At 35.6% G+C, this 14,716-nt stretch overlaps 1 protein-coding gene across 1 annotated transcript in view; it reads right to left on the minus strand.

Moving 5' to 3' along the window:
- The window catches only part of SKAP2 (src kinase associated phosphoprotein 2), a 119,494-nt gene that overhangs the window by 92,392 nt on the left and 12,386 nt on the right, over positions 1-14,716 (minus strand). The window contains exon 4 of the mRNA XM_053969685.1: positions 4,495-4,599. Within this exon, the coding sequence (XP_053825660.1) occupies positions 4,495-4,599 (105 nt within the window). The remainder of the gene's footprint in view (positions 1-4,494; positions 4,600-14,716) is intronic.

A 14,716-nucleotide genomic window follows, 5' to 3' on the forward strand; every position in this document is an offset into this window, starting at 1 on the left:
TACTATAGATCATGTAAAATAGTTTAGTCCAGCCTGCAAAGACTTGTATAGAACTTTCCGAAAGAAACTACATGAAAACGAAGTGCTGATGCCTGTTGCTTCATCCAAAAATTATAGCAAGAAAATCATGTTGCAGGAGCAATAAATTTTGCTCATTTTCAAGACTGCACTTTGACAACAGTTAAAGCATAACACTTTCATTTACTCTTTTTCCTCAAAGCTCTCCAAGTGCCCAGTTTTGCTTGCTCCAGCCCTACCTTCCTCCACTTCAACTATAGGGAAATTTAATAAGAGATTCTCAGACTGTTTAAAAATTTTCTACTAAAAAGCACATTTTAATCATAAACTATAGCCAAATGTGATAATCTGAAGAGCATACAAGTCCCCAGACATATTTTTAGTATTTCTTTCATCCTTACCTTCTCAAGGCAACATATCTAGACCTTCCATAGAAATGGTGATGATCTAAATTATTTCATCACACCATTCACTGTGATCTTTTAGATCCAGTAATTATCCAATTACATACTCCCTGCAGAGCCAAAGCAACATGTCTTCTTCAGAGGTCCACTTACAAAGTCAAAGTTTCATCCTTTAATCCTACTGACATTTCTTACTATAAAATCAGGTTACCATACCATAAACCAAAAAAAGAAAAAAATCTCTATATAATATAAAAGAAGATTACACTGTTAGTAAACAGGAAATTTTAAGCTTGCCATTGAACCTGTATTTAATAACTAGGAAACTTGAAAATTAAATTAAAAATAGTAACTTTTTTCCCATTTACTTCTCAACCAAAAGTAAGTTTGTTTCCAACTTGAAAGAAAATCTTGGTATTTCAATTTTAAAGTATTTTGGTGTGCTTTGGTTTTTAACTAATCAAGACATATGTATTTCCCACTACATATATTCTTCAATATGCAGATGGAAGGGGAGTAAGAAATTACAAGACATAACATTGTTATACGATGTACTATACAAAAACCTGTCATTTAAGTTGCAAGAAACCTAGTCATCAATAAGTGAAAAAATACCTCGCTCAAAAATCAATTATGTTGAGTCTTTTGTATAGAGAAGTAGTACACCTTTCAGGCAACTGGTATTAATGAGCAGACATGGCTATAGAATCTCCATCTGTTTTTCTGACAAAGCTGTGACTACTCCAGTCTCTCATTGAAATTCCATTAATCTGGTGCACCAAGGACCAATGCGAAAATCAAAACTCCATCTAGCCCTTTATCAGCTCACAATAACCTACAAGTGAACTCTGCCTGTTAGCATACAGCAAGTTATGATTTTGCTATCAATCAGGCTGTTAGCCAATAAAAAAAAAAAAAAAATCAAGTTAAGACCAGAGTGTCTGGCTGTGCTGTTTTGTTTGGTCTGTCTTGTTTTTCAGTTTGTTATTTTGTTTGGGGGTTTTGTTGTGTTTTATCCCTCTTCCAATTTCTGTAGGGTGTCTGGACATGTAAACCCATGCATCATTCTCTTTCATTGTGATTTAATTGCTGCCAGCAATCAAGTCAAAGCATCACTGAAGTGTGCTTGAATTTCATTAGATGATATAACTTATGCTACTTTCCTACAGTACCTAATAAACCATAAAGAAACCAAAACACATATGGCTTGAGGGAATAACTGGAAAATTAGGTGGCCATTTGGGAACTGAGTGAACTTTTGAACCAGAGGAACAGAGAAAAAGAAATATTAAAAGGAAAGACAGACTTAGAATGCACACAGAGACGTGGGGGTTTGACCTTTTCAGTACCTAGAAAATTACATTAGCATTATGAAAAATACATATCATGTTTAGAGTTTATAATCCATCAAAGTTTAGATACTTTGTTAGTGCCTACCATAAGGTAAAAGTCAAAAGGACAACATAACAATCAGATTTGACAAAAGGCCTTTAGGTGACCTGTGCTAATTTAGTTATCCCATACTTATTGTTAAATGGATTATCCCTCTTGTAATTAATACACCATTAGACAAAGGTCACACAAAAACTCCAGGATTTTACAATGACTGTAACATACACATAATACACTAATTCTTTATCTGTTACCAAGCGTGTGCCTTCACAAATTATGTTTTGACAGTAATGCCGCAAAGTCAAATTGCGACACTTTCGCGAGTCATACAAACCTTGCAGCCTAACTCAAGTATATAACGAGAAATGCCTTGGGGCTTTTTAGCAGAAAATATATGTAGAAAGTTTTCCATAAAAATGGACTCAAACATAAATAAAAACCACCTCAATTTGGTTACCTATAGATAGGGCCCTCTGTTAACACTGAGAGCCTTGATCTACACAAATCAGGTTTTAGATCTGTACACAGCCCTGCTGAACTGAACTGGTAATTATAAAAGATCAAACATCTACAGACCATCTTACAGACCCAGTTTCTTGAGTAGGATTTAAATATTGAACATTAACAGACTGCTAAAAAACTAAAATACAGTGTTAAGCCTCAACAAACCCATTTATGCCTATTAGAACTGAAACAAATGGCACCTCTGGGGATCAATCCACCTCTTATAAGATTTTCCCAACATATATTTTCATACACAGGCTAGATGGCTAGACTGGAATGATGGATTATATATATTAAAATCAAAATGGTCTTAGAATGACACATTAGACATTCAAAGAGAAAAAGAGGAACACTGTATACTCCAATAAATTAAGTATTTACAGATAAAAATTTATCACCTTTTCTCAAAATTTTTTCATGCTACACTCCCACTAGGCAATTAAAAAGGATTTATCATAAAATACAGAAAGACCAGCAAGGTAAAATCACCTCAAATATAAAAGAATCGCACCCTCTATATTTCTACCTAAACAGATATGAATTAGTCAAGATATTGTTGAGCAGCTATCATACCTACTCTCGTAACTTCCAAAACAGGCTAAAAATTAATCACCCATCTGTACAAACTCATACAGTATTTCACATACTCTTGTATCAGCATTCTCCAGCCATTCATTATTTAGGTTATAAACGTTATCACTTTTCTCTTGATTAACTGTTTTGAAACAATTCTATAATCGTATCTCCTATTAAATAGTCATATAATTTTGTCACATACCCTTTATGCAATCAGTACCATGTTATTAGGTTATAATTAGAAATAATGATAAGATTATGTTTGTAAGCAAAAATAAATACATAGAAAGTTGCATTCATCTGTAGTTTTGAAAATTAGCTTGTGTTTTCTGAAAGCCATACTCAATTTGACTGATAATTACATTTCAACCACAGAGGAAAAAGGCCTGGTTTTACTTTTTTTAGTAGAAGGTCACACTGCCAACATGTAATAAGCTCAATAAAAAAAAAAAAGAAAAAAAGTGTGATTATTATTGTTACACATTTTGCAGAGTTCTGGACATAAAAAAAAAGGCATTATTCTGAATCAGTGGTTAGAAGGTTTATCACTTATGCATGTACTTGACTTATCCCTGTTCTGCAATAGACATAATTTTATACCTCATAAAAGCAATTTATGTTTCCAAAGGGAATAATCTGGATAATATAAAATGTGGAGTGGTACATTGCAGGAAGCATATTTTCATTCAGCAATTGTATTTCGAGATGGAGCTGCACAGTTTGATCATCATATCATGTCAGAAAACATCATTCACTAGTAAGTCTATCTAACTTCCAGTGCCACAAATTAATATACATCATTAATTTATTTGTACATATACTTAATTTACTGCCATATATTATCCATAGTAGGTGTTTATATTACGTATACAATAAACTAATCTCAAAAATTTGGACACTATGCTAAAGCAAGCTTGTTAACTGTTGAAATATTCAATTGTTCATGTTTTCAGAACAGTCACATTTAGCACTGAACTTAATGAATACAAAATAAAACAACATGGAAAAGAGCTATGGAGGGTAGACTTTTCCTAAATGCAAACCCAAACTTAAAATTTATATAACAAAAACATCATACAAAACACTGTCTTAATGGAAGGAAACACTGTAGGAATAATTAATTTAATATTTTATGAACCTATTCTGCATGGAGTTTGCAGAAAAATATCAATCACATAAACTGTTTCATTATTTATTAGATAAATAATACAGTAAGCCATTAAGTAGCACAATAAAATTAAGCAAGAATCTGATAATGTTGAATTAACAAACAATTTGTTATTACAAATATTCACATTGGTTTAGCCACTGATCTATCTTTAAAAGCATATGTATCTACATAAGATGCTTTGTTATCAAAAAATGTGAGCTGAGAAGCACTGTGTAAAATTTGAGACAGCTTCACTATGCTCTAGAACCACTAGAGAGAGCTCTTCAGTTCCTTTAAAGGTTCTCGTAAAGGTAAGAAAAGTGTTCAGCTGTGCTGCTTATCTGTTTATCTGTTTTCCAGCACTAACATTCGCATCACGAGGATCCGATTACATCAGCTCATAGCAAACTGGCAAATCTAGTACTTTCTAAGGTAAACAGTGTCACATACCATCAGAAGGTGCTTCATCCTCTTTATCATATCGGTCAGATGCTATTGAGACGCTATCAGGAGGCGAAGAAAGAGAGCTCTCAGACTCCTCCTCATCTTCCAGCTCTGCAAAAGTCAATACACATTGCTAGTTAAACAGTTTATCACACAAACACACAGGATAGAAGTATTTGCAATAGTAAGGAGGATATTAATTCCTATCTGGAACTGAAAAAATCCTGTTTCTCATGGACACTGGCAGGCTCCAGCACAGCTGTGAGCGATGCCATTCTAGGGCTACCTTCTGACCCGATGTGCAAATGCTGCTGGAGCAGTTTCCCTAAATGCTGTCGTATAATGAACCTGCTCCCAGCATTGCACAGCTGGCAGCTTCTCGTGAGGGGCGAAAGAAACACCACAGCAAAGAGGTGGGAAAGAGAAAACACTGGCAGAAGGAAAAAAGGAGAGCACCAGGCTCAGAAGTTCTGCCTGTCCTAGTGCGGGATGGAGCTGCAGCAACTTCCCTCCCAGGAAATGCCAAACTACTGTTGGCAGCAGTGACCTTTGCCCACTTTTACTTTTCTTTGCTGTAATTAGGCACTGCCTTGCAAAACTCTGTGTGTATTCCTCCCATGAAACTAGAAGTGGAATTGCCGCCTGGCAGCACCTGGTCGGAACCTGTGCTTAATGCAGCATTCTGTTAATGAATTTCTTGCCCAACTGAGAGCCCCGCTACAATAGATACAAAATCTACATTATCAGTTAATCTGATGCACTTTGATCAGTGTCATGCATAGGCGAGAAGGTCTAGGAAAGATGTAGTGAAATCAATATTAGTTGAGGCTTTCACCTAATTAAGCAAGACTTAACTTCTTCCTGAAACTCAGTATATTTTCTCAAATATGTTTAACACATCTAGGCAAAGAAGAGGGGGGGAAATAATAAATTACATTGCTCCTAAAAAAAATGAATAAAATCTTTGTGAAGGAGAAAAAGCTAAATATGAAAAAAATCATCAGACCAGAATCATAAAGTTGATGCTCCTTGTTAATTAATCATAAAGTCGATTAAATAGTCCTCAAATTTAATCATAAAGTTGATTAAATAGTCCTCAAATTTCTTGAAAATCGTGTAACACTAAATTGTTCAAGCATTGCCTTTTGGTATATACAAACACAAAAGGCTTTCCAGAGACATCCGAATATCCTTCTCTATGTGTTACCTTTTGAAGCACTGGATTGGAAAACTAATTTCTAAGAATCCAAAATAAACACATGCATAATGAATATATTCTTCTTCACAGATGCAGAAATCAAATTCATCAGTAGGACTGCCTAACCATGGCTGAGTTTTACCCGCTCCCATTTAATAATGGAAATACACAGAAAATTCAGAGACTATGACAGAAAGCTCCATGACTGTTTGTAAAAAACAGCAAGGTTTCCATGGAGTTAAAACAACAATATCTGATATTTGTTTTGCTAGAGTTCTTTTACATTAAAAGGTTGTCAAACACTAGCTAGGCTTTCCCTTCATTAATTTAGTATGCTTTTCTTAGGAAAGCTTCCTCCCAAGCTCCTATGCCATTACCAACTGCTCTGAATCTGAGCCTGACTCCAACCTATTTTTGACACAGTCCTCTCCCAGTAGCACGCCAGTCATCGTGTTAATCTGATCAAAATATCTGCACTTCATCACACCTGTCAAACCAATCAAAAGTAAATTATTTCTCTCTAGAATTTACCTCTTCCTCCAAATAGAAAAACACAGAACAGATAGCAGAAGAACAGAAAATATTATGCCTTATTTATAACCAGCATGATCATATTTTACACTTAGATTCCAGAGACCAGATGCCTGTCTCTCTTTGCCTATATATATGTGTATTAGATTATACACTCCATATAAAAAGAGCAAACACAATATTCACAACCTATACAATGGCAAAAATCCATTCCATTCCAAAAGTTCCACTGTTTTCCTGTCCTAAACTTTTACTAGTACTAGAATGCATAGAATATATGTATATGTAAGCCCTGGTTGTCAATCAAAAATGTCTTCTTATTAGCTATGCATAAACATGTTATCATTGAATCCTCATGGAAGTGCCAGCATAAATTTAAAATATTAGGCTGCATTTCTAAAAGAAAACAATTCCAGAAACACCACACTCCAGCACATATAATTCATGGGCTGAATGGCAAACCTTAGTATATTTGAATGAATAATACTTGTGGATGACAAGTAGGTGAGTATACCTGTAGAAAGAATATCTCCAGAGGATTTTGTCCCACTCAACAACACATTATTTCTTATGTAAGTTTGCAAAGCTGCACTGTTACCTTGCTCTTCCACTAAGTCACCATACTACCATTTTCCAATTACACTTAAGATTTCAAATTCAGTAAACATTTGTGCTTTATTTTCATATAAAAGCCAGATGACCTAGGAACACAGGAATTTTTAATGCATACATATTTTGGGAATACCATATACCTATTTCAGATTGTGCTGGTTTGGCTTGGACAAAGTTTTTCCACAGCAGCTGGTATCAGGCTATGTTTTGGATTTGTGCTAAAACCAGTGTTGATATAACAGGCATGTTTTAGTTACTGCTGAGCAATGCTGACAGAGTCAACACCTTTTCTTCTTCTTACACCACCACACCAGTGAGTGGGCTGGGGTACACGAGAAGTTGTGAGGGGACGCAGCCAGGACAGCTGACCCCAACTGACCAAGAGAACACTCCACAGCATATGAGGCCATGCTCCACATATAAAGGTGGGGGGAAAAGAAGGATATAGGAGACATTAAGAGTGATGATGTTTGGCTTTCTAAGTCACTGTTACTTGTGATGAAGTCCTGCTCTCCCAGAAATGGCTGAACACCTGCCTACCCAGGGCAAGTGATGAATGAATTCCTTGTTATGTCTTTCTTCTGTGTACAGCTTTTGCTTTACCTATTATACCAACTTCATATCAACCCATGAGTTTTCTCACTTTTACCCTTCTGATTATCTCCTCTACCCCAGCAGCGGAAAATGAGTGAGGGACTATATGGGCTTTAGTTGCCATATGGCACAAAAATCATTACACAGTTATATACTGTATTTGAAACAACAAAAACCATGGCAACACTGAGTGTAGATTCATAATAAAACAAGTTTCTGTTTTATGTCTAGAATATCCAAATTCAAAATGCTCTTAAAACAAAACAACCAAAAAAAGAAAAGTGTTGAGAGTATTATGAAGACAGACTGTGCCTTACATTTGTCAAAGCATTCTCTAGATGTTAAATCCTAACGAAGGCTTGAAGACTTCCATGAAAAAAGCCCTCACTGAGAAAGACACTCAGAACCAAAATATAAATCCTATGTCATACAATACTACATTTAGGTATCCACACTTTACATGAAAAATGTGGAGAATAGGTGGCAGACTCTGGATAGAGGTACAAGCAACCTGCACTCATCCAGGACTAGATTAAACAAAAAAAAATCTCAATTTTTTATTTTAGAGTAAAGAAAAATAGTAGCAAATAAATAATATTTATCAATTTATATTATACACTGAAAAATACAATTCTTAAATAAACTAATTTATACAGAAGAACTGCAGGCATTTCAATAAGAAAGCTGACTCATTATGCTCTGGAGTTTTAACAGGCAACATTTCACAACGTGTTTATGTACTGGCATAAAAGAAGGACTACTTTCTGGTATCAATCTTGGGGTTTTTGCCTCCTAGTTCTGTCAAGGTTAAAAGATATCTTAGGACTGTATACTGTTAATATATAAAGATATTGCTCCTGACAGTTCACAAAGAGGCTTCCTGTTGATCCTATGCTGTCTCCTACATTCCCAATCAGAGCAATCTCTGCCCTTTCTCCACTTTACATGCTCCTCCATCAATGTGTTGCATTGAAGTTTATACTCCACCTACGGAGTAAGAGCAGTAAGAATTGCATTTGAAGCTCCATATGTTACTCCTTGAACAGTCAGAGGAGTCAGTGTTGAGCAGCACAAACCACTATTCTCTTCAGGTGCCAAGTATCTAAAAATACACCCAAAAAGCATCAATAAATTAAAGAAAAGCATTCAACTTGCACTTATGTAATAGAAAACCGAACTACAAAGCAACAATGGGCATCAGGTAAATGTATTCAATACAATTTGCAGGCATAATTGAAAGCATTGCTGCCTAATCAAACATCTAAAAGCAAAGCATGCTCAAACAAAATGTCTATAGACTCATTAGTTGGCAGCCATTCCATTACAATCACACATAATGTCAGTAGTGCCTTGAACCCATGCCAATGACAACAGCATAAATTTTGCATCTCATTTCTGTGGTCATAAAATTAATGACCAGTTTAAAAATACTTCTTTGCAAAAGTTATTGCCTAAAGAAATGACATGACTGTGTCCCTGTTATGCAGCCACAAGTATAATTATGGAGTTGATGCTCATTAATATAGTTTCTTGTTTCCCCAGAATAGCATGATTTATCTGGAAGTTGGGGAAAAAATAGATTAATTAAAGGTAGATATTTAACAGTCACAATAACAAAAATATCTACATGAACTGACCCTATTCTCCAGTTTCTGCAACTTAAACTAATCTCCTACAGGTTTGATAGCAGAATCAATATTTTATGATGTCTGTTTTAAAAAAATACTATGTCATTCCTTATTAAATGCTACGTTTTCCATTACAGCTTATATATTGATTCAGGAAATAATGCATATCAAAGGGTAAGTTTACCACATTAGGAATGGAGCATAAAACAAACTCTCTTCATTGTAACAAGGGCTGTACTTCAGTTCATACCCCTTGTTCTGAAGACTTCAAACTGTGAAAAAAATTCAGTTGGTACAATATAATGAATAGGACCATATTACATTGTAAGAATCCAGCTTTTAAAAAATCCAGACTCTTTTCCCCCAATAATTCATTTTCTTCTGCAACACTGAGATTATAACAATGCATTCCTAAGCATTAAAGATACTGTTTCCACCACTTTACTTTAAAAAAGAGCAAGCAAGATATTTCAGCCAATGCCTCTGAAAGAAACTTGCTAGCTCACATCCCCAGATAACTAAACACTTTCAATTTATTTCTAAAAATATCTAGACAGAATGATGCATTAAAACTGCTCAAGTATAAGAGAAATAAAACAACTCAGGAAAATAAAAAGACATATAGGTCAAACCACCCTGCTTCTTGCCTTTTCAGAAGGTCCCAAGTCGCAGCAGGTTGAAATCAGTTCGTCCTGTCCAATCTCTGCTGCAGTAAGAACCCATGAAACAAAGGACTGGATGAAGCCATCAGGGAGACCAAGCAAGGTTCTCACTACTCAGTTTTTCATAAGAACAAGTAGACAAAGCTGCTTTCAAGCTGGCAAGGGTACACTTTAGCCCCTTGATAGAAGCATCCTGTATTTTTAAGATGCTACTGTCCCAATCCACCAGTCACCCTGCAAGACTGGATTCTTCTGACAATCAGTTTTCCAATGCATGCTCTGCCATGCAGTCTGCTCTAATACAGTCATTCCTGAAGGGCTTTCTAGGGTCCCCTATTAACATGATGATTTGTAATAGCTTGTTTTGTAAAGGTCAAGTAGAAACTCTTTAGCAGCCACTTCTTAAAACAATACTGAAACAACATCAAGTTTGCAAGCAAATGTGCTTCAAGCAAGAAAAGCAACTGCAACTTTTGCTTGTTGAGTTGCCTCTCATTCTTACAATGTATATCAGGCCAAAACCATTTTGTGCTGCACTGGGGAATGCATGCCATGTTACTTGAAATTGCACTCGGTGTGGACAATTCACAGATAACAGCTGTGAGTTAAGGGACAGCACAGTGACTTGCCTACAGTGAAATCTCCCAGACTTCTGGGATAGAGTGGTATTTGGCACACTTTTAATGCATTTGATGGTCTCTCCAAAAATACATCATGATGATCCTTAAAGAACTGGGTAACAACTAAACCATATCTTTTCCATTTATGGTTAAATACTAACAATGTATTAATGTTCTTGACTAAAAAGTTCAAGTGTGTTAAAATATAGAACTCATGTGCACATGTGGCTCTGGTGACCACAAGATACTGACTCCCTTTCTCAAGTCCAAAGAGACTTCTACTTGCTGCCATTTCCTGGAGTGTACAGAGGGGGGAAAAAAATAAAAACGAAATACAACCTCTGTACAAAAAAAGAAAAGAAAAAATACAAAATCAAATCCTTTGCATATAGAGCTACTCCAACAGTTTGACTATTTCCACGAAGCAGAGGTCTCAAGCTCCAGACACACTCTGCTCTGCCAAGAGTCAGAAGCATCTGAGTCATCTAAAGGTTTCCTACAGGTGCTCCCCATAATTACATAGTGAATAACACCAGTGCTCTAGAGACACAGATTTACCCTCTATTATGTTACAGTGAAATAAAAACAAAAGTGGACCATCACCAGTTTTTATCTGATAGAGATAAAATTTTATATTATTTTATAGAGATAAGATTTTATAGAGTGAAAAATGCTAGTTAGAAAATGTCACATCATACTTTTCTGCATAATTTAGTGCTGCAGATCAGACACGAGGTGCAATGAGTGCTTTCTGGAGAACTGGTTCTGCAAATTCCCATAGTATGACTCGATTTGGCTAGTACTTCTGGTGTCTCACTTTCAACATTGAGCCAAAATATTTTGTGAAAAGTGAATAAAAATATATCTTTTACTAAAATAAATGAATAGAACAGATGGCAAGTGAACTTCAAACACAAATACAGTTTCTAGAGCTTAGGGTGCTTCTGCCAACTTTAGCACTATTTTTAGCATAAATTTAAAACAAGGTTCTTTCTAACTAAACATTTTGGCAGTCACAGTATTGACTCAATTAATCTCAAAACAGAGAAATGCCAAAAACTGTATTAAGTCAGAATCTTTGGCAAAGTTGAGACTTTTATACCCTTAGTGGAATATTAGTCTTATAAAAAATGAATCCAATTTGTATGCAAATTACCTTTGTTTTCAAGTTTTTTCCCAATTCTAAGACCTAGAATAGATCTCTGAGTGTAACTACAGCTTTTTAGTTTTGCTTAAACTGCTTAGATAAACAGTCAAATATTTCAAATTTAAAGAAAAAAAAAGGCAGCAGTGTCTAAGGGAAAGACATTTATACAGAGCTTTTCAATTTAAGAATAAAACAGATACAATAAATGTCTAATAATTTTAAAAAATTAAATCTGATGAAAGACCAGTGGATTGGATATAAACATAATTGTACATTTTTGGTCATAAGAACAACATGGACTTTCTTTATCCATAAATTAACAACACACTTAACTGTAAAAGTCAGTGTTAAATCAGGCAACACACCCCACACAATAATTAAATATTTTCCCATACAATTAATTTTGTGTCCTTCAGTTGCACATGTACCCACTTCTCCTAAAAAGCTTCATTTTTTTTCAGTCTGTATAGTCATAAAATATGCTTTTGTCAGTGTATTTACTGACCTGACAGACAACATCAGAAGGCTTCTTTCTAGGAAGATTCAAGAAAGTCCTCAAATTCATCAATCTGGTTGCAAAGAAATATGTATGCACTTTCTGAGAGAGATGTATATGGGTGATCATAGTTTTAAGGAGCCTGGTTCTACTTGCACACATGCTTTCCAATTTTTTTAATTGCTATTCTTTCACACCTCCTTGTTTTATCCTTATGGATAGGCAAGATTCTGTATGCTATTGGCCAAAGCCCATAAAACAAGAGTTTACAAATAACTTAGTCAAACCAGCTAGTCACTACGTGCAAAGTCAGTGGGGCTTCAAAAACATTCAGCGATGAAAGAGAGTGGAGTGGACAGTATGCCCACAACACATCCTTGTGGAACAACTCACAAGCTGGAGGAGACACTGTTTCAGACAGCAAAGTCAGGTATCATTATGTCCTACAGGAAGTGTATGAATTTTGAAAGTGTTAGTCCACTTCTTTCAGCCTCCAAAAATACTTCTGGATGCCTCTGAAAGGATGACAGGTCACAACTCACAAGATTGAAAACAGCTGATGTATTATAACTACTGTATCACAATAACATACCATGACAGCATGTACCATTCTTCACCTTTCCTTTCAGCTAGAACAGAGATTATTTTATTTACATTTTAAAAATTGAGTGACTGCTACCACAAAAGCAAGAACAGCAAATATGGAGTTTAAATACACACACTAGTTTTTATTCTTCCTAGCTTGTTTCAGGGTAGTTTCCAAATTCCTGCTGCCACCCCTCCTTTTTTTCCTAAAAGATATAATCCTTATTTCACCTTATATGTTGACATATTTCTTCTTTCTCTGGAGAGGGTGGAACTGACCATCACAGCCTCCTGAGTTCTCAATACTTTCCAAATTTTCCATTTTGCAAATGTCTAGGTGTGCAGAGAGGTATGAAAATGGGCACAAAAGTTGACCTCTGTCAGCTGCTGCCAGTGCTTTGTTACACTAGGAGCTGGCCAAGAATCTGACTGCTTATCTCCATGTGAGTCCTTTGTTCTACACCTACAAAAGTCACGCCTAATTTGTACAGTCCTAAAGTAAGAATGACACAACCAAATAAAGTTTAGCACACACTTCTTGAACTCTGGACATTACACCAACAACTCATACCACTGATTCACATTCCCTCAAATAATTTGCAAGTAAGTGCAGACTCCTATTTCTCGTAAGTTTTTTTATACTCTTGCAAGCAGCAAACACACATTAATTTGGAGAAATGTATCCTTGCTTGCAGAAAACAATGTTATAACTTTCAGTTTATTGAAAAATACTGAAAACTAAGGAGTGAGTGTTCAAAACCTCAGCATTTTTACATAGTTCTACGACCTGAACCAGAGATACATCACGAGAATTTTTTAAAAGGCAATGTATCCTGCTTAAGAATCAAATGTACTCTAATAAAAAGAATAAGACTGAATATAATTTTCACAGAAATCACAGCAAGTTATGCAGTAACAATTACAGACTATACAAATCAAATCATCCATTTTGCTAGAGATAATGAAATCTCATTTTTGTTAATAATTTGTTGAACTGGAAAAGAAATTATGAATCAAATTACCAATGAAGAAAGTAAACAGACTAGAATTTTCTTGACCTTCAAATTACACAAAGCAATAAATGCAAACTCTGCTTTTTGAAGGCAACTGTGACGCTTATTACAGAGTCAGAGCCTCAGGAAGTTATTAAATCTTCAAAAACATGCTCTCCCAAAGTGAGATAGGTTTGCAATGAAACAACCACCCTGCCTAATTTCTTAATAAAATAACATTTTACTTTCCCTCACTCAGTTCTGTTGTACAGTGAGGAAAAGAGGAAAACTACATTTTATCTTCTGTAACAGTGCTGAGCTGCAATATAAAACAATAGCAAATTACTGTAATGCAATTTTTAAACAATCACACAGTTGGAGTTTACAGAATCTTGGCAATCTTGAATCTTTGGGAAGTTTCAAGTTGCACTGTCCCTTTCAATTGAACTGTTATGGCTGCATAACTTGATTTAAACAGGCATAAGAAATGTATGAACTTGCTGTGCCTTGTTACATTATTTGCCTAATATGACTTACATATTTTCATTTTTTCAGGAGGCATGCTGCAGCCTACACATTTGAACCTCCTTGTCCAGAAACAGACAGTTCTTCAACCACTGTAAAAAGTGAAGCTTTGCATAGGCTTTTTTGACCTCGCACTGTGACCCTCATACCAGCATCCACAGGCTATAGGTCATGACCTCAAGAATTAGCATCATGGAAATAAGAGCCCTTCCAGGTTTAGTTACAGAACAGAACACTGTAGCAACAAACCCCTCCGTCTTCTCTAAACTGAACTCTGCAGCTTTGTTTAAACTCCACTAGAAGACAATAGATAACCCACACTTCAGTTTTCATTACTCGCACACTAAATCATCTCCTCTCCAGCTAAAGGTCTGAGCTCCCGCTGCACTATGAAAACATTCATTCAGTGTGGATCGAAAGCCAATATCATATTGCCACGAGATGATCCTATTAAAAGGTTAAAGAAACATCACTATGGAATTGAAGACTTTTGCAACGTTAAGAAAAAAAGCTGAAATAAGTAATCTCTGCTAAAATTTTATCTCCTAAGCAGGCTACTTTGCATTCACTTCCTCGGGGGGGGGGGGGGGGGGAAACGCACATCACATGGTCTTTCGCAAGGCTGCACTCTTGCTAAC

Source organism: Vidua macroura, chromosome 1 (assembly GCF_024509145.1).
Source record: "Vidua macroura isolate BioBank_ID:100142 chromosome 1, ASM2450914v1, whole genome shotgun sequence".
In the NCBI taxonomy this organism is placed as follows: domain Eukaryota; kingdom Metazoa; phylum Chordata; class Aves; order Passeriformes; family Viduidae; genus Vidua; species Vidua macroura.